General features: G+C 34.7%; 1 protein-coding gene across 1 annotated transcript in view; it reads right to left on the bottom strand.

Annotated features, from left to right (window-relative positions):
* Positions 1 to 5,141: 5,141 nt before the first annotated feature.
* HAT1 (histone acetyltransferase 1) overlaps positions 5,142 to 27,314 on the bottom strand; it is a 39,311-nt gene continuing 17,138 nt past the window's right edge. Inside the window, exons 5-11 of the mRNA XM_043894326.1 lie at positions 23,125 to 23,304; positions 22,738 to 22,859; positions 22,133 to 22,237; positions 21,702 to 21,808; positions 14,910 to 15,061; positions 12,352 to 12,468; positions 5,142 to 5,580 (exon numbers count right to left, since the gene is read on the bottom strand). Of these exons, the coding sequence (XP_043750261.1) occupies positions 5,413 to 5,580; positions 12,352 to 12,468; positions 14,910 to 15,061; positions 21,702 to 21,808; positions 22,133 to 22,237; positions 22,738 to 22,859; positions 23,125 to 23,304 (951 nt within the window). The 3' untranslated portion in view covers positions 5,142 to 5,412. The remainder of the gene's footprint in view (positions 5,581 to 12,351; positions 12,469 to 14,909; positions 15,062 to 21,701; positions 21,809 to 22,132; positions 22,238 to 22,737; positions 22,860 to 23,124; positions 23,305 to 27,314) is intronic.

The following is a 27,314-nucleotide window of genomic DNA, read 5'->3' on the forward strand; positions in this document are numbered from 1 at the left end:
AGTCTTATTTTGAAAACTTGAAAACATACAGGTTGAAAGAATCACAATGGTGAACACCTGTATATCCCCCCCACCTAAATTCAATAATTTAAGACTTTCATCATATTTGCTTTATTTATGTACAAATACCTGTGTGTGTGTGTCTGTCATCTACACATACTTTTTTTCTGGACCATTTGAATGTCAGTTGCATGTGACTAAATAGTTTTGCATGTGACTTCTAGGAATAAAGACATTTGCCTACCTCATCACAATACCATGATCACAACTAATAAAATTAACAAAATCTCATATCATCTAATATAGAGTCCATATTCAGATTTCTCTATTGTCTCAAATGTATGCAAAATCTACCAAATATAAAATGTCCATGCCTTTCCACTCAGCGATTCCAACACTATGTTGCATATATACCCCCACCACATGTACAAAATGAAGTACACACAAGAACATTCACTGCAACACTGCCTATGAGAGCAGAAGATAAGAAACAGCCTAAATGTCCGTTAATATGGGATTGGGTTAAACAAACTGAAACCAAACTATGGAATAAATATCAAATAGCTGACTCTGAAACCAAACTATGGAATAAGTATCAAACAACTGTTTAGAATTAGCATGTTTAGAATTGAAGTATTCTGATATGTACTAATAAAGATGTTAAATTTAACTGGAAGAGATTCCAGTACTGCATGTAGTATATCACCATTTGTATTGAAACAAAGTGATGGATATTTGCAAACTGATAATTAACTCTGAGGGGCAAAAGAGAAACTGGGAAAAGTAATTGCCTCTGGAGAAGTGACTTAGGTGACTGGGTGGAAGGGAGGGCAGTTTACTTATCAAATACTGTTACTTATTTTGAATTTTGTGTTCATGTTACATTATTAAAAAGTCACTGCTTAATGTCAATGAATATTTAATCCCATATAGCAGTGGTTCTCAACCAAGGGTGATTTTGCCACTCTGGGGTCCATGTGGCAGCATCTGGAGATATGCGTGGTTGTTACGGCTGGAGGTGGGGATAGTCCTACTGGCATCGAGGGGGTAGAAGCCACAGGTGCTCTTAACCAGCCCGTACACGGGTCAGCGGGCTTCCCTGGTGGCTCAGCAGTAAAGAATTTGCCTGCAGTGCAGGAGATGTGGGTTCGATTACTGGTAGGGAAGATTCCCCTAGACAAGGAAATAGCAACCCACTTCAGTATCCTTGCCTGGGAAAGCCCATGGACAGAGGATCCTGGAGGGCTACAGTTCATGGGGTCACAACTTAGAGACTGAACAACATGAGTCAGCACAACAGTGATCTGGCCCAAAATGCCAACAGTCCTGAGGATGAGAAACCCTGCTGGAGAGCAGTTCTTCTGGATGATAAGGTTTGAGAAGAGCTAAGCAAGACTAAAGGAAGAGACAAAAAGAAAGTCATGGGCTTATGCCTAAGTGTTCAAATCATTGTGCCTTTAAGATAATTCATATTTCTAGCTGTGTAGGAGGATGGTTGGAGAGGTCCAAAGTGCTCTTGTTTACACAGCTAATTCTAGACTGGTACAGGATCAAGCATCTGTAACCTTAGTTGGTGTTAATAATTTTAACTGCTGTAAACAGTAGTACTGTCACTGTAAAAAATGAGGTCAGACTAAAGGTCATGATTTCTAGGACTTTAATCTCTACACACAGCACATGTACAAGAACGTGCATGCATGGCAGCATTGTTTGTAATGGAAAATACTGGAAACCTAAATAATAGGGAACTGGTAGAGTAACTTACAGTATATCTGTACAATGGCTACCATGCAGCCATAGCTCTAATGATATCCAAGATACCATTAACTTTAGGGACTTCCCGGGTGGCCCAGTGGTTAGGACTTTGTGCTTCCACTGTAGGGGGCATGGGTTCAATTCCTGTTGGGGAACTAAGATCTAGGCAGTGCTGCACAGCCAAAAAAAAAAAAAAAAACCAAACCCCAAAACAGCAGTTGTTTCTGAAGGTTTAGGGCAAGGAACTTTTCACAGTATGCACTTTTACATTTTTGTACTATGTGCATACTGCTTTTTATATAGATAACTCTGCCTAAGTCAAGGAGTAAATTCAAAGTGCTGTGTGACTCTACTGCAATGCATAATACAAGGAGAATGAAATATGTATTACAATAAAGATGTAAAGGCATATGGAAACATAAAAGTTATAGATGTTGAATAACTGAAAATGTTGAGAGGAAATGAGGAACTTCAGCCATGCTTCAAATAAGGCACCAATAATCTCAGTCATTATAAACAAACATCCTTTTTCCTGATACTTAAGGTTTTGAACAGAGGACAGTTGGGTTATTTGTCCTGTGACTAGGTCAAACATGCAACTGAGGTATTTCCCAGAAGGCAAGAAAAGAAAGCACCGCTTATGAAGAGCCTAGTAGGGGTTGGCATGCTTACAACTTGGTCAGCCTACTTGATAGAAGATGAAATGGAGGAGTGGAAGCCAGGTATTATAGTCCTGGCTTTGCCACTAATTCAGTGTGACCTTAGGCAAGTGAACTTCTGGATCTGTTGTCTATCTATAAAAATGAGAGTGTAGCCCCTAAAAGTGAAATTTGAAAAATGAAATGGATAATTCCTATTCCTAAGGGAAAAAAATGTCACAAAAATATGGAAAAGTATTCAGCTCTCCCATTAAGCAAAAGGAATACAAATTTGAGATTTTATACCTGTGGAGACAACAACAAAATCAACATACCATACCACTGAAATTCTGTTAAAATCAGTACAAACATTAATATCTGTAATTTACAAAGCATTCTGGAAAATATGGCATGTTTACATAACTGAACCATGGAGATGGTCCTACCCTTTGACTCAGTAACTGTACTTCCCAGGAATTGGGATACTTAATGGATACAATATATATGTGTGTGTGTATATATACACACATATGTATTAATTCATTTGGATGTTGTAATAATAAAAGAAAAAAATCTAGGCAAATGGTTTAATATGGGAACCTCAACTTGAAATATTGTACATCTTTGAGAACCATTTTAAACACTAGAAATGTTAAAAAGAAAATGCTACTCTGTTCAATGTATACAGAGATAATATACAAATACAAAATAATTGCACTTGGAAGAAGTATGGGTATCTTATTTAATCAGCATTTAATATTTTTAAACTGGCTTGTAAATTCTAATAAAAAGAACTTAATGAATTTGAGGAATTCAGTCATTTGACCTCTGAGGTCTGTGATTCTTTATTTCTTTGATACAGCATTGAAGGCTTTGCTGTGAGGAAACTCTAGTGGACAAGATAATGGTGGATCAGATAAATCTTCAGAGTAGACAAGACTCTGGTACAGCAAGCTGAGGCCCCTGCAATTTGGAGACAGGGACATATAGGGGGTTTTCTCTTCCTCTTATACAGTAACTCAGGTATGAACTGAATTTTGTGTGATTTATTTAAAAAAATTATTTTAGATATATACTACATCTATATCCACATCTGAGTAGAAAAGCTCAAGAGTGATGAGAAAAGATGTAAAAAGGATAAGCACAGATATTAGAACAGGGAGGAAGCCTGGAGACAAGTCTAGTACAACCTCATTTTACATCAGTGTTTTTCACTGATGTTTTGAAAGGAAACATGATATTATATGTAGAGAAAATGCAACTTGGAGAAGAAGCGGGAAAAAATAGTAGTGGAGGGGAGGAAGGGAAAAAGGTAAAGGCAGCAAATAAAATACTGTACACCTATGTGTATGTGGATGATAAAGGGGATGAAGGCTGCTACCACAGGGTAAGAAGTGACCACTAAGCCCAAAAGGTAGCTGCGTTGGGTTTCATACATGGTTCTATATATCTATCCTGGTATTTAACTATCCTGTTCTAAGTCAAGATCTTGTATCAGACTTACTCGTCTAACTCAAAATGAAAGTACAGCCTTTCAAGTCTGAAAGAGTAATGCTAATAAACTAGACTTTTAACCACAGAATATTGTTTTTTTTAAAAAACTACAGAAACTGGTATCACATTGACTTTTTCTGGTTTCTACATAAAGAAGGATGTTGAAAGATAATTTAGATTGTACTGATTTTTTCTCCTCAGAGCTCATTTTTAGGCATCAATTGTTAATTTCCAAATTAAAATATTTAAAATCTTATAATAAATTCAGATGGAAAACACATTTTTTCCATATTAGCTTCAGAAGGGCTTTGCATTGGTTCATTCTATCTGTATGACTTAGGTACGTGTATGTACTCTCAGAAATCAAGTTTTATGTATATAAACTTTTGAGATGAGACTGTCTGAAACATTCGCAAAACTCTTATTTTAAAGGTCTGGCTTTAGTGCCATTGGTATGCTGGTGGCCACAACTATTTTGTGTCCAGAGGGTACTACTCACTTTGCTTCTGTGTTTGACAGAATTTACTGATGAAAAAAAGCTGATGAAGGACAAGTTAGTGCTTGTCCAAGATGGGATTTTTGCCTTGAGCATTGAACAAATCAGATTTTAAAAGTAAAGTTCAACTGAAAAAAAAAAAGTAAAGTTCAACTTACATCCCATTTTTGATGTCATACAATACTTGGCTTACTGGCACACGTTAAAAAAATCAAGGCTTTACTTTTAATGACCATCAAGCAACTTATTTAGTTCTGCTTCAATAAAATAAGGACTATATTAAGCAATTTATCTTTTTTTTTTCCCTTCTTAGACTTCAACATCTTGATAACCTTACATTAAATCACAACCTCATTTTACATATTTCAACAACAGTGTGTAAACTAGACTTTTGTTAACTGATTTGTATTTTACTATTTATAAAATGTTTATGGCAACTTCTGAATTATCTTCAATAATATTTGGTGCTAAACATCTAGGTTTCAGGCTGTATTTAGTTTCCCTTCTCGCTCTTACCCACCCTACTCCTAACAAGTGATTAATAGCTTATTTAAAACAATTCTACTTTAAGAACATTTTCTACTTAGAAAAATCACATAGCAAGACCAAGATTACTAGGAAGACCTTAAAGAAATGTGTTAAAAGCTTAGAAGCAAAGTGTGGGAGGAATAATAAAAGCTTAAAACCTAAAGGTTTTTAACAAGATGGAAGAAGTTAATCATAAGTATTCAAGAATCATATCAGCACACATTAACATATCATAACTAAGCATTTATTACACTATTTAAGAAGGGAAGTAATTGCAGTGGTATTTCAGAAGCTATATCTTTTTAAATGTAATATATGCTCATAAACTCTAAACAGTATTTTAAAATATACAATCTCTCCAAAAGAAAATATTCAACTAAAGATAGATAACTTTTAATGTAAGCAAAATGTTACAAGATTTTTAAAAATTAAAGTCATCATCTGATTTTCACAACACATGTACAGAAATTTGCAAACTTTCTGTACAGAGAAGTATAACCTCTACTCTTGAGCAAGGCGTTCAATGACACGTCGATAATCTTCCACAAGTTCCTGAAAGCTTTCTTCCAGCTGTTCATGTTGCATATTTATTTCTATCTGGTTCATCTGGTTTGTCAGTTCTTCCGGTCTGAGACATTTTCTCATTTTAGCAAGGTCTCTCTGTTTTTTCTAAGTAACAAACACGATTATTGGTTAGCCTAAGAAAGCTGATATAAAAAAATATGTCTCCAGTGTTAAAAATAATAGTAGTAGGGATATGCCCAAATCTATCCCATATATTTTTAAGGAAGCCTAAACATAATGTTAATGTGAATTACAACCCGCTAAAAAGAAGGTTCCAAAAGACATGGAATTTGTATCAATTAATGGTAAATATAGGTATGTGAGTGACAGCCCCCTCTCCAAAGCATAATAAAGAACTGGCCAGTACAGATACTCAAATATTTCTTTAATAAATAAGGTACTGTAACTGAAGAAAGACAACTGAGATTAAGTGCTATTATTTCATCGATTTAATCATTAATTACATTAATCTTAATTCCAAGCTGGCTTCTTCTGCCACTATCATTTCTGAGTTCCCTTACCCAGCGATGTATTTATGGACCACATATTAACGTTACCATAAACTGTTGGGAGAGTTTCAGGAACAGAAGCCAAAAACTGTCACACTTTAAAAAACAATATTAATTAGCATTTATTGAGTCTCTACTGTCTATAGACATACATTATCTTATTAAACCCTCTCCATTTCACTGAGAAGGAAACTACCATTTCTCAGGAAACAGATTTGCACCACCCTAAGCAGCTGATAACAACTTTTAGACAGGTTACAATCAGAATAATATGGTTAGTATGCTGAGGATGGGTCTGGAGGGGACCAAGTTAGCAGTTAGTTTAAGAATTCAAGAGATGATGAAAGCCTAGACCAAGTCTGCTTAGTAACAGCAGAGATGGAAGGTACAGAACAGACTTAGGGAAGAAAACATTGGATGATGTGGGGAAAGAATGCAGAATGACTCCAAGATTCCTAGGTGTGTGGCAATATTGCATTGTATATAACACTGTAATATGAGAAACTTTCATACATTTTAGACTTCCCTGGTAGCTCAGCTGGTAAAGAATCCACCTGAAATGCAGGAGACTCTGTTTCGATTCCTGGGTCGGGAGGAGTCGCTGGAGAAGGGATAGGCTACCCACTCCAGTATCCTTGGGCTTCCCTGGTGGCTCAGACGATAAAGAATCTGCCTGCAATGTGGGAAACCTGGATCCAATCCCTGGGTTGGGAAGATCCTAGAGAAGGAACAGCTACCCACTCCAGTATTCTGACCTGGAGAATTCCATGGACAGAGGAGCCTGGCAGGCTGCAGTCCACGGTCGCAAAGAGTTGGACACGACTGAGCGACTTTCGCTTTCATACATTTTGGATAAACTACTCTAGATTATATCCTCTTTCATTTAAACATGTAATAAAGAGTTAACTTTATATAGAGATCAGAAATCACATATATTAACTCATGTAATCCTAAAAACTATGATATAGGTACTATAACTTTCTTCAATTGATAAAGAAAAAAAAGGTGCAGGTGTTAAATAACTTGTCATAGAGGCAGTAAGCTGAGAAGCCAGGCTCCAACCCCTGATGATCTAAATAGAAGTCTGTATTCTGAATTCCTATATAACTGCCTACCAAATACAATTAAAAAAAAAAAATCCTGAAAACAGTATCTTAACTCCATCCTAAAAACTAATAAATGTCTCTCAAAGGAAACCCTAATAGTTTTGGAATATAAGACATGCAGTGCTTCTCCAACTTAAATGTGCACAAAGATCAACTGGGAAGCTTGTTAAAACGCAGGTTCTCATTCAGTAGGTCTGGGGTGGGGTGAGACTGTGCGATTCTAAAAAGCGCTCCTGGATGATGCTAATGTTGCTGATTTAGTGTGTGTGTGTGTGTGGCTGCGCTGCTTGGGGGACTCTTAGTTTGCCAACCAGGGATAGAACCCATGGCCCCTGCCGTGGAAGCACAATCTTAATCACTGGACCACCAGAGAATTCCCAATGTTGCTGATCGTCTAATCACACTGTGAACGGCAGTTCTAGAGAAGTGATGAAAATTCAGATTTATTACTCCCAAGGCCTGGAAGGACAGTATATTCCTTACTCTTCAATCATGTGGATAATAAATGCTTTGTTTCTGCTGTGAAAGTTACTTTTTTTTGGCCAAGAGGCACAACTGCCTCTTAGCAGCACCCAAATTAAGGAAACAGCTCAGGAACTAAAAGGTAATGCATCCAAAAATTATCATGGTATGTAATAAGAAAAAAAATTATTCTTCTAAACTGCTAACCAGTTATAACATTTATAAAATAATCTAACCCCATTGCTTGAATATGCCTCCAATCATATTAAATTCTCGTATACAACAGAACCATCATTTTAATTCTTAAATATTAACTATCAATTCTGCTGCAAATAACCCACAGAATGAATCATGTGTCAGTGACATACTGTTTTAAATTACTAACTTGTTTTAAAACTCAACATTAAGAAAATTAAGATCATGGTATCTGGTCCCATCGTGGCAAATAGAAGAGGAAAAAGTGGAAACAGTGACCGATTTTTTTCTTGGGCTCCAAAATCACTGCAGATGGTGACTGCAGCGCTGAAAGTAACAGATGCTTGCTCCCTGGGAAGGAAAGCTATGACAAAACTAGACACCGTACTAAAAAGCAGAGACATCACTTTGCTGACAAATGTACAATGTGAGAGCTGGACCATACATAAAGAAGGTTGAGCACAGAAGAACTGATGCTTTTGAACTGTGGTGCTAGAGAAGACTCCTGAGAGTCCCTTGGACTGCAAGATCAAACCAATCAATCCTAAAGGAAATCAGCCCTGAATATTCATTGCAAAGACTGATGCCAAAGCTGAAGCTCCAATACTTTGGCTACCTGATGCGAAGAGCTGACTCACTGGGAAAGACCCTGATACTGGGAAAGACTGAAGCCAAAAGGAGAGGCAGCAGCAGAGAAGGAGATGGTTAGACAGTATCACTGACTCAATGGACATGAATCTGAGCAAACTCCAGGAGATAGTGAACGACAGGGAACCTGGTGTACTGCGTCCATGGGGTCACAGAGAGTCAGGCACAACATAGTGACTGAAGAAAAACAACAGATCTCTTAAGAGTGTTTACTTCCCCAGTTTATCTCCCCCTTCATTGCCACCTTCAATTTCATTGTCAGTTTTTTCAGATGGATGTCAGAATTAATTTCTATTATAATTTTTATTGACATGGCGATACATCTCTGAATTAAATTTAAGAGCTCTAAGTACCTAGGAATAAAAAATACATGTACTAGCTTTATGGAAAACTATGAAACTATTGTAGAAGTTCCTCATGAGCATGTAAACTATGGTTATTTTTAAAATAAGTTATTTGAGCTATTTGTTTTATTGACTTTAATATTCCTAAAACTATGTATACTGCTTTGTAAATGTATGAACTATTATAAATTCATCTTTTAAACTGTGTTTTTTAAAAAAAACTTAAAAAAATAAGCTGATTGGGGATCACCTCTATCCAGCAAGTGACTTACATTGGGAGTACAAATGAAATACTGAAAGACAGAACTCCATAAGACTGGAACAGATCTCCTATAGGCTCAGAAGAAATTTCTCCCTCCAAAAACAAACAGAAAGTTAATTCCTTCATAGATTAAGGCTGTGGATAATTTTAATTAATGCAGAAAAATTTAAGATCATATTAGTGTCAGTTTATTTATGTTAACATTTGCTTTTAACACATACAATGTGTTAAAAGGTCCAAAAAACAACTCTTTCTTCTTGCCTAGTTTTCAGAGGTTCCAAGAAGGTTTACAAATATCTCAAAAATTCCATCACCTCTAAGAGCGCCTTAGTTTCTATCTGCTCAACCAGTCTCTTTTGTGAACTACAGAAATAAGGTTTTTTGCAAGAATTTAAAAATAATAATGGTGTGGAGACAGTAACAAGTCCTAAGACTTATCAAAAGGCTATCTTTAAAAACATGCACATTGTATTGTATTGTATTTCTTTCTCTTCAGTTCCTCACTATGGAAGTACTTCCATTTTAGAGTTTACTAATTTAAACTAAATTTATTTATATTTAAATAAATATATGTATTTATATAAATAAAAATATTTATATTTAAATATATTTAAATTTATTAATACCCAGATTTTAATAAGTTGTCAACACACACAATTTGTAAAAGGTAAAACTAGACCTCAAAACTGAGTTTTCTGATTCCAAATCCAATGCTATTGTAACAATGATTCTAAATTTTATACTTGCAAACCAATTATGAATTAAAATATACCTATGAAACAATATAAAAATTTAAATGCTAAAACCAAGCAGCTGCACCAACTTTTCTTTTTTTTAGTCAAATTGTTCAAATTTATCTTTTCTTGAACACCTGAAAATTACTTCTGTACTAAAGAAATTCTTTTTGTGTTTTTAAAATGATTCTAGTTAATACAAATTATTTTTATCCCTTCTTGGCATGGATACAAATAAATTATCAGTACTTAAAGAACTTTTAAAGTACGGTATAACTTCTTCTAATATCTACCCAAAAAAGTTTCTTACTGGGACAGTGTGACTAAACTGATAAGGAAATTTGAGCCCTTACAAAAGGCAGCACAGAATTGGTGGACTTTGCTATCAACAAACAATTCCATTCCTCCGTAATGACTTGTGACAATCTAAGTTACACTTTCTTATCATAAAATGTGTTAAAGTAAAACATAAATTCTAGATTCCAAACTTTCCCCATTTGGCATATATTTTAAAGACTTAAGAAATTCAAAGTCACACTCAGTATTAAGCAATTTTACTTTATTCTTAAATATAATTTTGCATTTGAGAATGCTGTGATAGCACAGCACAGTATATGAGTATCAGCTTGGAATGACAAACTGGAGAAAACCATCTGCAAACATTCAACAAAGAAATCTTCTAACTCTTCCCATGCATACAGGACATTCAACTATTTCTAGGCTTTTACCAAGTTTGTGGTAGGTTTTCTATCACATTGTGGCTATCAACCCAGATCAAGATTTCTTGGTTTTCTCAATGAGACAGAATACTGGATAACTAAACTCATTAAAATTGGCATACTATAAATAGGGTTTGAGCAAGTATCTAAAGAATTTAATATTTTGTATGAGTGCAAGGATGGTGATACCGATTTTAGCTGTTAAGAATTTAAATAGTTTAATAACCAGTTTTTGGTCATCTTTTAGATCAGGTGAACTTGCTAAACAGGTGAGGATACTTAATAATGTAAAAAAAAAATCATTATTCTTCTTAAGCGTAGACAATACTTGCTTTTATGAACTATAGATATTCCCATTTGGCATAAATTCATGACTGCTATTTATACTTAGAAATCATCTTTTCTTTGCTGCATCTGCCTATATAAAATGTCACAAGTATCTGATACATAATTTAATAAATTACTAAAAGTTTTAATACTCTTAAATGTTGTCATGCTAACATCTAATTATATTGTTCTATATACCCAATTTCATTCATCATGAAGAAATTTTCCAGCTAAGAAGTTAATATTAAAGATCAAAATCTTTGGAAAGTACCATTTCTACCAATTTTCTGAAGTTTCTGAGTTGACAAACAAAAGATTGATAAAGAATAAAATGTTATTTCTGACAAATTTTGGGGAATAGTTGTTATAATTTATTACAACCTGTTATATGCAGACGGTAGTTTCTAAGTTAGAAAATCAATTAAATTGATTTATTAATTGATTAAATTTAAGTATTCCGTTAAACTGCTTAATGAAATGGCACTATGAAGAAAAAAATATATGAATTCCAGACACAAGGATTTGTAGTTCAGGCAAATAATTATTTTTATATTCAGAATGTGCTATTTTAGAATTATAACAAATTAAGAAATACAGTTGCACTGCAAACAAGATATGATAAAGAAAAAAAGCTGAGATTCAACGAGGAGTAGTGTGACTCTATATACTATTAACATTCAAAAAGACTGGCTCTATAAAGCAGAATCTATGATAAATAAAACTTGGATTAATTTAGAAAAAACATAAAAATCACAACTATGCATTTGATATATTAATTACTAATTATTAACTGACTTTCTCCTTAAACCTTAAGACAGATTCGAATTTGTCATTCATGTTCCCAACTATGGTGCTGTATAAGCCTCTACGTATAGTATATACAAATGCAGCACCCAGTAATTAGTTGTTGAATAAAGAAATGAATATTCTCTCCAATCAGATTACTGCCCAGCTACAAGAATCACAAATCTTCCTCCACACAAGTTGGTATAGACAATATCTACCTTAATAATGGCCAAAAGATGAGGAGGCCAGACCTGATCTAGGAGGGGAATATTTTTGAGTTAAAGGAAAATAAAGGAAATGGAAAAAAGCAGGAGGTAAAGGAGCAAGAACAATGACAAAACAGATAAACAACAGTTAAGTTGGGATTTCAGCTATGGTCAAGTACAGGGGTTACAAAAGGCAACCAAGGCCATATTTAGGAAGAAAGAAGCAAATTTAAGCAGAAGATAGGGACAAATAAAAAAACAATGGAAAAAAACAAACAAGATAATTTGTTAGGGAAGATTCTGGGCATTCAGTTTTTTAAAAGATGCATACAAATGAAAAAAATAACCATGAGTAGACTATCCTTGGGATTAGTTTTTAAGTGAATGGAAACATTTATAGTTTACACTGGAAAATTATGACAGGGAGAATTCTTATAACTGGAAGAATATTTTTACTTTCGTGAAAGTTAATTTAGCAGAATGATTTGGACTCTCCCACACATTGGCATTTGCTAGATTTTCTTCTTCATTTTCAACAGTGACAAGAAAATAATCTTTAAGACTCTTCAAAGTCCTACCTTATATGGGCTAATTAGTCTTCTTTTAATATCCAGTCTATAGCTTCTGTATTGTTCAGCGTCACTCATGTCAGTTACCAGTAGTCGAAGAATTTCATAAACCCGTCTTGCATGTTGCTAATAAACCAAAGAAGAACATGAACATTTCAAATTACAAATAGTAACACTTTCCCAAAAGCACACATCATATATTGAATACCTGCCACAGGCCAGAAATTGTGCTTAGTGCCAGACAAAAAGCAATAAAAGATACAGTCTCCGCCCGCAAGAAGGCAAGCGGTCCACTGTGTAACACAAATGAGGGATGGTTAACTTCATGATAGAAATGTGCACAGGACATTATGGCAGCACAGCCTGAGAATGGGGAACGATGTTAGAAGAGGATTCCTGGGGGAATAAAACCTGAGTGAATCTTAAAGGAAAGTGAGCATGCTGTTCTTAAAACAGGGGAGGCCACTATATGGGTGTGCATGTCTCATGTACACACGTGCAGAAGTAGTTTAACACTGCTGGGACACAAAATGAAAAAAAACGAGAGTAAATCAGCTACATGAAAATGGTAGCAAAAGGAGGGTAAGGAGACCAATCAGAAAGTTCAGCTACTAAATCAGGCAAAAAAATGATGATGGTAGTAACTGAGACAGCACAAACAGTACTACTAAGGGGACAAGGATTCTAGAAATGAAGAGGAGGAAGACTGTGGAGGAGGGCATGGAATGACAGTGAAATTTTCACAGGGTAGGAGAGATTTATGAGGCAGGAGAACATATAAATCTGAAGAAAATTCTAGACTAAGGATAAGGATTTAAGCAATATCAGTATACAGGGCAAGAGTTTAAACCTTAAGACTGGTTAACTGTTAAGACAGTCCAAGGAAAACATACACAGTGAAGCTGGGGGTGTGGGGGCAGGGGGAGGTCAGAACCCTGTAGTATAGTGCCAGTTAATGAGCAGACAAAGAAAAACAGTTAAAAAAAAAATAAATAAACGAGAAAAATCAGGAAGTTGTGGTAACACTGAAGCCAAAGGAGTAGGCCTATAGTTTTCCTATTTCTGTCATTCCACTTATGTATTTATTGGGAGTGAGGAAGAGGTCAGGTATACATAGGTTAAGATAATACTGAACTTTCTGGAAGAAATACCTTAACTGAGCCTGAAAAATGTACTACCTGGCCAGGCAAAGATGAAGAAGCAGGAGAAGGCGCTATCAGGCACAGGGAATAGTTGACATACAGGTACATTAAAGGAGTAAAGTTGTAGCACAATGGGGAAAGGGCAAGAGGCTCAGGAGAGCCAAAGCATATGGGAAAGTGGGAGGAAGCTGAGCAGGCACGGGCCAGATGATGACGCTGTCTGTGTGCCGTACTGAGGAGCTTTAATCTCAATAATAATGTGTTCATATTCTCTTTCTCTTAAAAGCGGTGCTATTAAATAAATTCTAACTAATTAAAGGTTTAATACAGTCTGAGATATAAGTTATTTCTAAAATTGTATTTTATCTTAAAACCATGAACCCATTAAAGTGTTTTTATGCAGGAGAAGATGGAAAGTTTCAATTCAAATTAAGTTGTTTGTTGAAGGTCAGTGACCAGTGAACATTTGGCATAGTTTTGGATCTCAGGAGGAAAATCTGGATTGCAGATGTAATAGATGAGCTCTCTCAGGTAGAATTAAGTAGAATGAGAAGAAATGAGGATTGGATAAAAAAACTCTGGGGAAGAATTCTATTTAGGGAGCATACAAAAATGTAGAAGCCAGTGACAATATCTCAAAAAAGATAAGCACAGTGGTTAATTGAAAAACTAGGAACTGTAGTGTCTTAGAAGCGAAGGGAGGGGAGGTCAACGGTACCAAGTACTAGTCCTCATTACTGGAATACTCTTCATCCCTCATACTTTTATATTCGAAAACCTACCCCTTGTTCAAGGCTAAGATCAAATGTATCCCCACTATGAAATATTCTGATTTCTTGCTAACATAAATATAATAATTTCCTCTGAATTCCTATATTATTTGCCTGTACTTACCTTAAGATATTTATTACTTTAAAACCCAAACAAATACATCTAGAAGTATAAAAAGTGAAAGTTAAATGTTTTATTCTAATCCTCCTCCCATCAATATAATCTCCAGGGGCACTAACTACTTTACCAATTTGAATAATCATTTTCTTGTTATACTTAATGTAGCCATGAAATCAATTATCTTCCCATTCTATTAATGAGAAAATTGAGACACAAGGAAGTATATGCCCTAAGAGCAAGTGGTAAAGCCAGATTTGATCCTGGGCAATCTGGCTTCAGGGCCTGTATTATTTTTTTTTTTTTTGGCACATGGGATCTTAGTCTTAGTTCCGTGAACAGGGATTAAACACCCATGCCTGCTGCAGTGGAAATGCAGTCTTAACCACTGAACCACCAGGAAAGTCCCAGGGCCTGTATTCTTAACCATTGCTACTTCTTACACATGTATTCTTAATGTATTTGCAACGTTTAAATTATGTGCTTAAATGATTTTTTTCAAAATTTAAATGTTTTCCTTCTACAGAATAAAAATACCTTATTTATTTTGAACTTCTGTTGAGCCTCTATTGCCATATCTTCATTGAATCCTTGCATTAACTTTTCCCGGGAAAAACTGGGCAAATCTTGACAAAACTTCACAAGCACAAAGTCTCTCAATTTCACATAGCTTTTGGATGGATCTTCCGCTAAAGAAAGAAAGCAGAATAACATTTACCCAGCATAACTATTCATCATCTGCAACCTCAGTATTCACACTAACCTTAGAAAGGCAAATATTCGTCAATGAATTATATAATACAAAAGTTACAATATGAAAGATTATAAGTCAAATAATAGCACTATCATCTTTGTCAAATAAAGTTATAGGTACAATCCTTTTGCAAATAATACATATATATTATTTGTGAAATTAGAACTACTCTTTTTCAAATATAAATTTTTGACTAGTTTGTTATCATATGTACCTTAGTTTTATTTTCAGTTAAAGCAGCTGTATACACAAGAGATTCAAGTTTGGATAATCAATTCCAAAAGCCATTTTCTGATAGCTAAGGGTTCCAAAGCTAAGTTTATAACTCCCTTATTTTAATCTAATAAACTTCAAAGTCTTCTATGCTTCTTTAACCTAATTTAAAAAAAGTTCTTCCTTTTACAAAACACTTTTTCATTTAGAGAATGATTTTGATTCTTTCTTCATTGCATCTGAATAGCATAGATCTCCCTTTATATTTGTCTATGTTATCTACATTAGACTGAATAGTGGACAAGGAAGATACCAAAACATGATAGGTAGAAAAAACACTCATAGTCAGAGAACATGAGTTTGAGTTCCAGTTCTGGCATTCATAGATGAAGGACTTTAGGCAAATTATGTCATTTCTCTGAGCCCTAATTAATAGATGGTATAAACAAAGAATGCTGAAGTCTGAGCTAGCTCATCGGTCATAAAACAATTTTGTTACAGTATCAATTCTCTACCAACTAGTCAATGAAATCCCTATCAAAATCCCAGGTGGCCTTTTTTTATTGCAGAAATTAACAAACTCATCCTAAAATGATATGCAAGGAAATGAGAATAGCCAAAACAACCTTGAAAAAAGAACAAAAGATAGAAGACTCACATTTCCTGATTTCAAAATTTACTCCAAAGCTACAGTAATCAAGACTGTGATACTAGTATAAAGATGGACATGTAGGTCAATGGGACTGAGTTGAGAGTTTAAAATAAACCCATACATTTTTGGCCCATTAATTTTTTTTTTTTTTGGCCCATTAATTTCTGAGAAGGGTGCCTTGACAGTTCAATGAGGGAAACAATAGTCTTTTAACAAATGGCACTTGGACAACTGGATCTCCATAAGCAAAAAGAATGAAGTTGGTTGGCCCCCCTTTCCTCACACAATACACAAAAATTAACTCAGAACAGATCAAAGACCTAAACGAAAATAGAGGAGTAAATCTTCAAGACGTCTCATTAGGCAATGGTTTCTTGGATAACAGAACCAGAAGGACAAGCAGCTAAGGAAAAAGTAGATAAACAGGGCTATATAAAAATTTATAACTTTTGTGCTTCAAGTAATAACCTTTAAGAAAATGACAAGATAACTTACAGAATGGGGTAAAATATTCCCAAGTCATATATATGACATGTAACTTTAACCAGACTTTCTATATAAAAAACATTGTAATTCAATAAGAAAAGGTCAAACACACACCACCCAATTAGAAAATGGGCAAAGAATCTAAACAGGAATTTCTCAAGAAGATATAAATACACACAATAAGCACATGAAAGGATGTTCAACATTACTAGCCATAGGGAAATGCAAATCAAAACCACAATGAAATACCATTTCTTGTCCACTAGGATGACTAAAATAAAAAAGACAATAACAAGAATCAGCAAGGATGTGGATAAACTGAAATCCTCATGTACTTGCTGGTGGAAATATAAAATGGCACAGGCACTTTGGAAAACAGTCTGGTGTTTCTTTAAAAGGGGAAACATAGTTACCAGATTTTCCACCATTTCCACTCTTAGGTATGTGTACCCAAGAGATATGAAAACACAAGTCCACACAAAAATTTGTACACAAATATTCATAATATCATTATTTTGAAGAGCCAAAAAGTGGAAACAACCCAAATGTCCATCAACTGATGAATGGATAAATAAAATGTAGTATATCCATACAATGGAATAGTATTTGGCAATAAAGTACTAATGGATGCTACAACAAGGATGAACCTTGAAAACATTATGCAAAGTGAAAGAAGTCAGTCATTTTATTGTACAATTCCAATGTCCAAAATAGGCAAATCTACAGAGACAAAAAGTAGATTAATGGCTATGCAGCACTGGTTGGGGGTTGAAAGGGTAGGGAAATAAGAGGAAAGTAGTGACTGCTAATGAGTACTGGGTTTCTTTTTGGGAGAATGAAATACTCCAAAATTAGGTTAAGGTGATGGCTGCACTGTAAACGTGTTTTTGAAACACTGTACACTTTTTAAATAAGAGGGCTGTATGACATGTTAACTATATCACAATAAAATTTGTATTAAAAAAAGAGTCTGAGCTAAAGGTAGTTTTATGATTGAGTCAGTCATTCATTCAATCTATATGTACTAAATACTGCCTTTATACTTCTATGCAGCACTTCATATACATGTAATTATTAAGTAACATTATATGACTATGGCTTTAAGGTGGTAAAGTGAAATTCTGTCACGGCATCGGTTTGGTATGAAATTGTGATTAGGAATACACAGAAAATGAAATCAACAGCAAACCAAATAACAAATGCAGACCTACAGAAAATCACCAAATAAACATAACACTGTAATTAGTTACTTTGTCTAATTCTTCAGTCTTTTCTTTATTAATCTGGTCACATCATGCAGTTATACAAGTCACCCAGAAACATGAAGGACATTCTGATTCTCCTCCTATGTGCTGCCACCAGTGTTTTTTTTCCCAACTACTACAATAACCTCCTTGTTTTCCTCACTTGTACTCTGCAGCTTTATCAAATGTAAAATGGACTGACACAAACCTAAATTAAAACCATTCAAGTATACCAATGTAACTGTAATGTGTGTCTCAAAGAAAGGGAAGAGAGAGAACAGCTGAGGAAATACTGGCCAAAAACTTTCCAAATTTGATGAAAAAATTTTTATCTATACATCCAAGCAGCTCAACAAGCTTCAACTAGGAAAAACACAGTGTTACGTATCTAAATACATCATAATCAAACTTCAACGTGAACTGAATGAAATGAAAGCACAATTTATTAAAATTTATATTATCAGTAAAACCAGTACTTGTATTTATATAATAATATTTAAGTATTAATTATTTATATAGCTATATTATTAGAAAAAAAGGACATCAAATCAATAACCTAAGTTTCAATCTTAACTAGAAAGAGTAAATTAATCTCAAAGCAATAAGAAGAAAATAATAAAAGTTAAAGTGGAAATCAATGACGTAGAAAACAAACAAAAATTTTAATGAAAACACACCAAAACAATTCTGGAAAAGAACACAATGGACTTTCACTTCCTGGTTTCAAAACTCAACATAAAGATCAAGGCTCTGCTACCACTGGAGCCATGACGCCCAAAGAGAGCAAAAGCAAGGCCACAAAGGCTGGGTAAGGCAGTATTTGAGTCCCAAGGAGATCAACAAACCCATGGTCCACTGATGCTGAGCTTGCAGCAACCAGCCCTAGTCTGTGTCGTCTAGATGCTCACTGAGAGCAGGACTGTCTTCCGGGAGTGTGTGCCTCTGCGTCTCTGAGGTCCCTCGTCTCTGCTCCATTCCCACCCACCTGGCCAAGGCCAGTACCCATTTCTAACTCTATTCATCAATTGTTTGAAGAAATGTCTGCTTAGTTTACAGCCCCCCGGCAAAACAGGCTCCACAAATTCAACTTATGCATTTAACAGGCTAAACCTGACATTACTGTTAAGGCAAAACACACGCACACACACAAAACCTCAGTAATAAAACTACAATAAAAATATCAAGACAGTGTGGTTCCAGCAGCACTACAGACACAGATGATTAGAGAGTTCAGAAACAAATCTTTACGTTTATGGTCAACCTATTTTGAACAAAGGTACCAAGGCAATTCAACAGAGGAAAGGATAGTCTTTTTAGCAAACTGCTGGAAAAACTGTATGATCACATGTGAAGAAGATTAATTTAGAAACTTTCTGCACATAATGCACAAACTTTACCTCAAAACAGATCACAGATCTCAATACAAGAGACTGGGGATGGAGACTGGGGATGGGGACTGACTGCAAGTGGACACAAGGGAATCTTTTTATGGCGACAGAGATATTCTAAAACAGGCCACAGAACTAGGCAAGTATACTAAAAATACTGGACTATATATACACCTAAAATGGTGAATTTAATGGTATGGAAATCATACCTCAATAAAGCTCCTTTAATTAAATCTCTACTAAGCGACAAACTCTTAAGCAAGCATCTCTTGAAAAAAAATTTTTTTTAAGTGCTAACAGCGACACACATGCTTATCCAAGTCTACCTCTTTCTGAACTGGTTTGGAAAAAAAGAACTGTGTTGCTAATATCAGTATAAAATAAAATTTAGTATGGGTGAAAGCTTAAGTAACTTAAGTAATTTATATCCCCCCAGAATTTTAGGGGAAAACACATCAAAGGTAAGAGAAATACAGTTGAGAAGAATCTAAAAAAACTCACACCACATTCTTATCTGTAATTTTCACATAAATTAAAAACTTGTATAAAAAAATTTCCACTCAGGTTTAAATAAGCCATTATAGACTAACAATATTTTGTTTGTAGCTTAATTTTAGTATAAGTGGCCAAGTCACCACTCCATCTTTAAGCACTTAAACTAAAGGTGTCAGCCTGAAAATGAACCTAAATGGTAACACCCATTAATCTGTAACATCCTTCAATTGCTTTGTTTCTATGCTACATAAGTGATGCATTTGTAAGTGATGCATTTAAAAGATGAAATTTGCTTGGATATAAATTGATAGTGATACACGGGCTCAAAACTTGAGTTTTTTTCCCCAAGTTAAACACATCATCTACCAACATTAATACTCTTCTATCATTAAAAGAAAACTCTTTTAACTCTTCATATTACAAAAAATTTACAGATAAAATTCTAAAAAGCCATGTAACATATTCCAGTACTACAAGGAATATTTAAAGAACAGATTTAATTAACTCTTAATATACACTGATAGGTTAGTAACACTGACAAATAGTCCAGGATGAATTTCTACTGTCAAACGCAACTCTTTGCAATTCTGAAAGAAATAAATCATTGATTCTGTATGTAAGATCATATAACCAAGATGTGTTAAAATGCTATATATCTTATGATACTGACATCCTCAAAAGGAAAATGGCACATAATATAAAGAACTGTTTTCCAGTATTTTACTTTAAGTGCTAAAAAAAAGGGAATTCTCTGGCGGTTCAGTTGTTAGGACTCGACACTGTCACTGCCAGGGCCAAAGTTCGATCCCTGGTCTGGGAAATAAGATCCTGCAAGTCATAAGGCATAATGTGCTAAAAAAAAAAAAAGTGCTAAAAAGAGAAAATGGGTGGCAATTATACCACAAAAACTTATCCTGTAACATAGGCCATCAATGGTTAGGTTTTAATTTTTACTATATCTAGCTATATGTCAATTAAGCAAAAGGCCATCTCAATATAAGGAATATTCTGGGTTGCAAAGAGAAATCCGGAGCCTGCAAAAGATCCAAAAAGCTTTTAAAATGTGCAAAATAATGGATCTATACACAACCGAAACCACCAAAGAGAGAAAACACTGTCCTTTTTTAAAAAAGGCTGAGTATGGAAATCTAGGAGAAATATCTTAATGAAATATTAAATAAATATCTTAATGAGAACAAATGTATCAGTCATTTTTAGTAATTTGCTAAGAAATGTTAACACTGAAAATAAAAGTTTTCAAATTCAGAAGTCCTTTAACATGTTCAGCATTTTCTCTTTAGAGACTTCAGTTTGCAATGAATAAAGGCTACCATTATTGATGACTCTTCACTGAGATTTAAGAAATAAAATTCTTTATCTGCTAATTGGCGCTAAGTATCAAGGACTTTATTGGTTGGAGTAGACAGAAGAAAGTGGTTAAGAGGCTTCACAGAAACAACCCCTGCTGGCACATTACCCACTAGAGAGGACAAAGACTACTTATGGAAACCCTAATCTCCAGACTAAAATCACCAAAAAGTCCCTCATGTAGTACCAAGTCCAAGCTCTATAGGTAAACAGAAGCTAAACAACTTTCAGCTTAGCTAAAAAGAAGTGTTATTGATTGTGTAAAGTTTCTATAATTTTACAAGTCACTAAGCTAGTGAAACTGTCAATTTATAACTTTTGATATAAACTAACTTTAGTAATTACTTCTTTATCTCCCAAGTTTCCAAATCATTTAACAGTAGCAATAAAGTTAGATGAAAAGATAAATCAACTTTATAAAATGCCTGAGAAATAGACTGAACAAATATTCATACCATACTTGCAACACACATATTCCTGACCAAGATTTCCCATTTTACATTCAGTTCATTATCTTCAATTTGTTCAACTAATTAAGCACTTCATACTCAGAGATACAATCCAATTCCACAAAGGGCTTATGATTTAAAATGAAACTTAAGTCATCTTTAAACAGTTCCAAAGACCTCAGGAGACTGCTGCTATTTAAAATAAAAGTTATTTCTGACAAAATCAAAATTAGTAAAGAAGAGATTTAGAAACGCTCTTTCAGTAACAAAATTTACATACCTGTAATATCAAGAACAGAAGGAGATGCAATGTAGTATCTATGAACTGTTTCAAGAAGTTGAGCACCATGGCCTTGACCTTGAAATGGAGTCAATATCAGCATTTGACTATAGTAAAGAAATTATATTAAAATATTACAACCTGACCAGTTTACAGATTGCAAATCACTACAATAATACAAACATTTTAAAGTTGGTGTAGTTTTTTTTCAATCCATCTTTAAGAATTCCAAAAATCACTGAGACACTCAGAATTGTAAACATTTAATCTTCCAAACTGTTTCAAAAGGAACAATGAAATAAATCAGTACACAGCCAATGAATAATGGTGATTTTTTAAAACAAATCAACACTATTATAATAAGTATTAGAAACTTCAGCAGTTCCTTCTTCTGAAATAAAAGACAAGGCACGTGTTATACTGCCAATTACCTTACACGTGGCCGGGTTTTGTCTGGGTACACATAGTAATTATAGACTGTCATGTAGCCTACGGTCGCAAAGAGTGTAGCTCCATCCTTATTATACTTCTCAAATCTGCAGATAAAACAGAAAGCCAAGCAGGTCAATTACAGTCGCGCTCCCATGCAGTGTCCATTTTCTTTTCCATTCTCTGACTGAATTTTCAGTGTCAGCAAGCTACTCTGTGAGGGCCCAATGGGTACACCTGCTATGTTCTGAATATACAATTCACTTAATTGGTGTGCAGCAACTTGGATAAATCAGACCTCTTTACATCACTTCAGTGCACTTGCCTATTATAAAGATGAATAGGTGGCAAGTAAAAGAAAACACAGGCAAAGCTCATTTTACTGTTTAAGCCTACATTCAGAGCCCTAACGGACAACAGCATTTAATTCGGCTCTATTCTCAAGGTCTCCCAAAGCATAATGAAGGAAAACTCAAGCCTCATAAACAATAGTTTTTCTTTCCTGGGAAAAATATCATTATACTGTCCCAATAATTGGGCTGCCACAATTAAAATGCTGGCTTTGTGGAGGTAATAAGGTCTACTGTTGCTTTAGAACTGTACTTACACTAGAAAGTAGTGCCATCTTTCATCATCCACGTCAATAAAGCTAGCAGTTTCAATAAACCACATCAAAAAGGTCTGAAGCCTTTCATGATATTCTCGAAAGCCTCTACATGTCATGTCAGCCTAGGGAAAAAGCCAGGAAAAGTCAGGTGAAACTCATCACAGAGGTAAGTGAAAGTCTGCAGAACACAAAACTATTCTGTGGGAAAATGTTTAGAAGTCTCAGATTAAGATGTGTACACAGACACACATACAAAACAGATCTTTGTTTTTAGTGCTGACAAAGACTTGTTTCCTGAAGTTAGAATAAATCACTGAAAATAACACACCAAAACAGAATAAGAGTTTCAGGCAAATTAAGTAAGGGAACATTTAGATCTATCTTTACCTTATAAATCTGAAAGGTAAAGTTTTCTCCTCCTGTTGGACTGAGAACAGAGTATGTGTGAAGTAAGGTTCCAAATGGCTTGAAATCAGCTTCTTTTTCCAGCAGCGAAAGAAAATCATTTGTGTTTGTGCAAAATCCAGGTGGAATGATTTGTCTAATTTTGCCCTCAACATCATCTGCCTAAGGAATGGAGATTAAAGGACACACACAGAAATTAATAACTTTGACCTAGTCGGATATGCTTAGTTTTTTTGAAAGGGACAAAATTCACAAAACTTCAATTCACTATTAAACTAAAGAAGTCAACACATAGCAAATTGGGAAAGGATGAGTTTCATGTGTACAAGATACTGCCACAAAAATGTGAGATGAACACAAGTATAACACAGAATTAAAAAAGAGGAGGTGGGGAGTCTGAAATCAACTGCAAGAATGAATGCAACCCTAAAGAAATCTCTAACATCATGTAGAGAAGGCTGACCACACCCCTTCAGTACAATTTGAACTGGCCAAAACAAAAGACTGCTTATTATTTTACATGGCTGCTTATTAAGTTACATGTGTCAAGAAGAGTTTATTATTCAAGACATGAAAGGATCATCAGCAGTAGCGAGGTGAGGCTAAAGTCTGACCAAACAAATGGCAACCTCACCATGAGCAAGCAGGTCATTAACTCCCTCACACCAAAACTCAAAATTAAGATAATATTTAAAATATGCCCACTTAGGAAATACATAAATTATATGACTGGATGTATTATCCACTCATCCTATAATGTGACACAATTTTTACAGAGTTGGATTTGTGACAGTAAAAAGAGACAAGCCTGGACAACAAAATTAAACCCAGAGATTAAAATTACCCTTGTTAAACAACTTCGATGAATGTTAAACTATCAGCTGAGCAGACTTCATAATCCTTTTCAAAACCCCAAAAGACCACTTGATTGAATACATTTACTACTTCTCTTTAACCATGAATATTTGATGAAGTCTTACAATAAAGTATTACTGCTTCTCACCAGGCAATAAAACTTAATGAATTGGTCTCAACTTAACAAAACCTTATCCCTCAATACAGTCCCTAAAAGCCTGACATTACATTCAACAAAATGAGCTTGCATTCTATTCAAACTTTTTCCTGAACAATGAGGCCAGGTTTTTACTTAATGGAGTTTGCCGTGAGTTCAGCTGTAATGTTTGTATTGTATCTATTTCCACAAGGACTGACACAAGAACACTTTGTGTTAACTTACTAAGCAGCTCTTTCATACCGTTTACATGCATGATGGGTATTAGTTCTAAACCAAGACCCTTACTACTTAGCATTCAAAACAGGGAAATTAAGATGCTTAGGACAAAATACACTACAAAAGGCTAATACAACATGCTACTAATTCCTGTCCTTTCAACCATCTTTTAACTAAGTAGAAGCAATGCACCTGCAGATGAATAGCACTTTATTATCATTCAGTTACATTTCATGATAGAGAACCAGGGATGGAGTTTATTACAAACAAGTTTTATTTTCAATGCTCTGGTACAGCAACATTTATATATAACTTGTTTATAGCTATAAAAAAGAGCTATTATTTAAAAATATAGCTCTTCAACATTTTACCCAACAGCTTATTTCTAACATGTACACCAGTCTGCACAATCCATTCATGCTCAAGGTTAAATGCACTACATTTGACAGAACTACTTTTGCTTATTTTTAAAGTACTATTTGATAAATATTTTCTCTTGAAATTGCTAACTAATATGAAGAGATGATCTTAAGCATATTTTATAGAATTTGTACAATTTCAATAATTATAAGAAGAAAGTGTAATAATAAGGGATAGGTCTAATATGTCTGTTGTATGGCAATTAAAATCCAAAGTAGCAATGGGTAAAAGTAGTATTAATCCAAATTTTAAAAACTCAAGAAACACTACTTTTAAATAAAGAGGTTTATAATCTATCAGTTTAAAAGAAAACACTTCAAGACACATACAGTATATATAATTTTAACTTTTAAAAATTTTCTCCAATGTCATGTCTTCTCAACAAGGCATTGCAAAGCATGATCAAATAACTTCACATATCCGGCACCAAATGTACTTCAAAGATTTCTTTGAAATTCTAAGTTTCAAGTAGCAGTTCTGGTGGACTATAGAGCAACCCAAAGATTTGAGCTCAACAAAGTTGAAAGACAGTTAATATTTAACTTTCAGCCTTCGAAGGATACCTATTTATTGTAATATCTTCAAATAAATATTTTGCTCTGGGCAAGTTTATACATTTTAAGAACTTTTACAGAGGAATAAAAGGCCACATTTAAAAGTAAGTAATCTGTTAACATGTAATGCACTAGAAAAAATGTGTATGTATTATATAAAATATGAAATAAAACCAACAGCTCTTCAAACTTGGAATTCAGAACTTTGTATCACTAAAGGAAAAATGTCTGCATTTCTCTTTTAAATGGATTCTGCTTTAAGGAAAAAAACCCAAATCCTGTAACTATCATATTTTACAGATCTATACTCTTTTCTAAAAGAATAAATTTATTTTAGTTCAATTAAATGTTCATCTATCATACTGGATTACTGGCCAGGTAATAAAGTTATCACTGGAGAAAATCCCCATATAATCTTTTTAAATTGAATGTAGAATTAAACATTAACTGAAACTTAACACAAGTTCCAACGCTTGTGGTTAAAGGTTTAGATTCTATTTCTGAAGATCACTGAAAAATTCCCTATCTTCAAGAGTATTCTGGAGAAGGAAATGGCAACCTACTCCAGTGTTCTTGCCTGGAGAATGCCAGGGAAGGGGGAGCCTGGTGGGCTGCCATCTATGGGGTCGCACAGTCACACACGACTGAAGCGACTTAGCAGCAGCAGCAGCAAGAGTATTCTAAACTTTAATTAAAACTATATAGAAATACAGTTATGTGTGCTAAGTCACTCAATCATGCACAAATCTATGCAACCCCATGGACTGTAGCCCACCAGGCTTCTCTGTCATGGGATTCTCCAGGCAAGAACACTGGAATGGGTTGCCATGCCCTCCTCCAGGGGATCTTCCTGACCCAGGGATTGAACCCACATCTCTCATACCTCCTGCATTGGCTGGCAGGTTTTCTATCACTAGCGCCACCTGGGAAGCCCCCAGTTATAGAAAGGAAGAAATTAAGCTGATCAAGAATCTAGAGTACAGCATGATATTTTTAATTAATTAGGACATGCCTTACAAATGTTTTCCTAACATTTGGCAATGTCTTTTTAATAAGGAAAGCATAAAGGTAACTCTACTATTTAGGTCTTCTCTTAGGTGACTTAAGACAAAATGTTTTCGATTGTATACTCTCTTGACTATGGTCATTTCAATTTCCAATGTTCTATACACTGTTACACATCAGATGTTTCCATGAAGCAATTTTTACATTTCCCCATCACTGCATAAAGCAATGTGCCTGAGATTTAACTGGTAGTCGGACAGAATTCATACACATGTACTTAATACAGATTTAAAAACCAAATTACCTCTTTAGTGTCTTAACCTAAATAGCAGCATTTGTCTAAATCTGTCTGTGGTGTGTAATTTTTGAAATGCCAATTTTGAAGACATGTTAAGGCTTGGTTAAAGTGGCAGAGAGTTAATATTAACAGTAATTCTAAGAATACCCAAGATATGCTGCAAAAAACAAGCCAAAAAACTCCACATCTACAGAAGTTCGATCAATCTTACATTCACTGATAATATGCAAGCTGCAGAAATTTCAGTATTGTTGGAGAAATTAAGTAGAGAAAAACTGTGAGCATTTCCACTTTTTGAAAAACAAAGGTCACATTATGCTAATTTTCCTGCATTAGTGCTTTGCAACCTAACTACACTTACAATAGCTCAGTTGGTAAAGAATCTGCCTGCAATGCAGGAGACCTGGGTTCGACTCCTGGGTAGGGAAGATCCCCTGGATAAGGAAATGGCAACCCACTCCAGCATTCTTGCCTGGAGAATCCCATGGACAGAGGAGCCTGGCAGACTACAGTCCATGGGGTTGCAAGAGTCGGACATGACTTAGCAACTAAACCACCACCACCAAACTCACAACAATGTTCCAAGATAAAGATCTAAACACATAATTTTAAAGCTTTTTATGATACTTCATGAAAAGAATTTCTCATTAAGAATCCTGTCACC

This window comes from Cervus elaphus, chromosome 33, assembly GCF_910594005.1.
Source record: "Cervus elaphus chromosome 33, mCerEla1.1, whole genome shotgun sequence".
Lineage (NCBI taxonomy): Eukaryota > Metazoa > Chordata > Mammalia > Artiodactyla > Cervidae > Cervus > Cervus elaphus.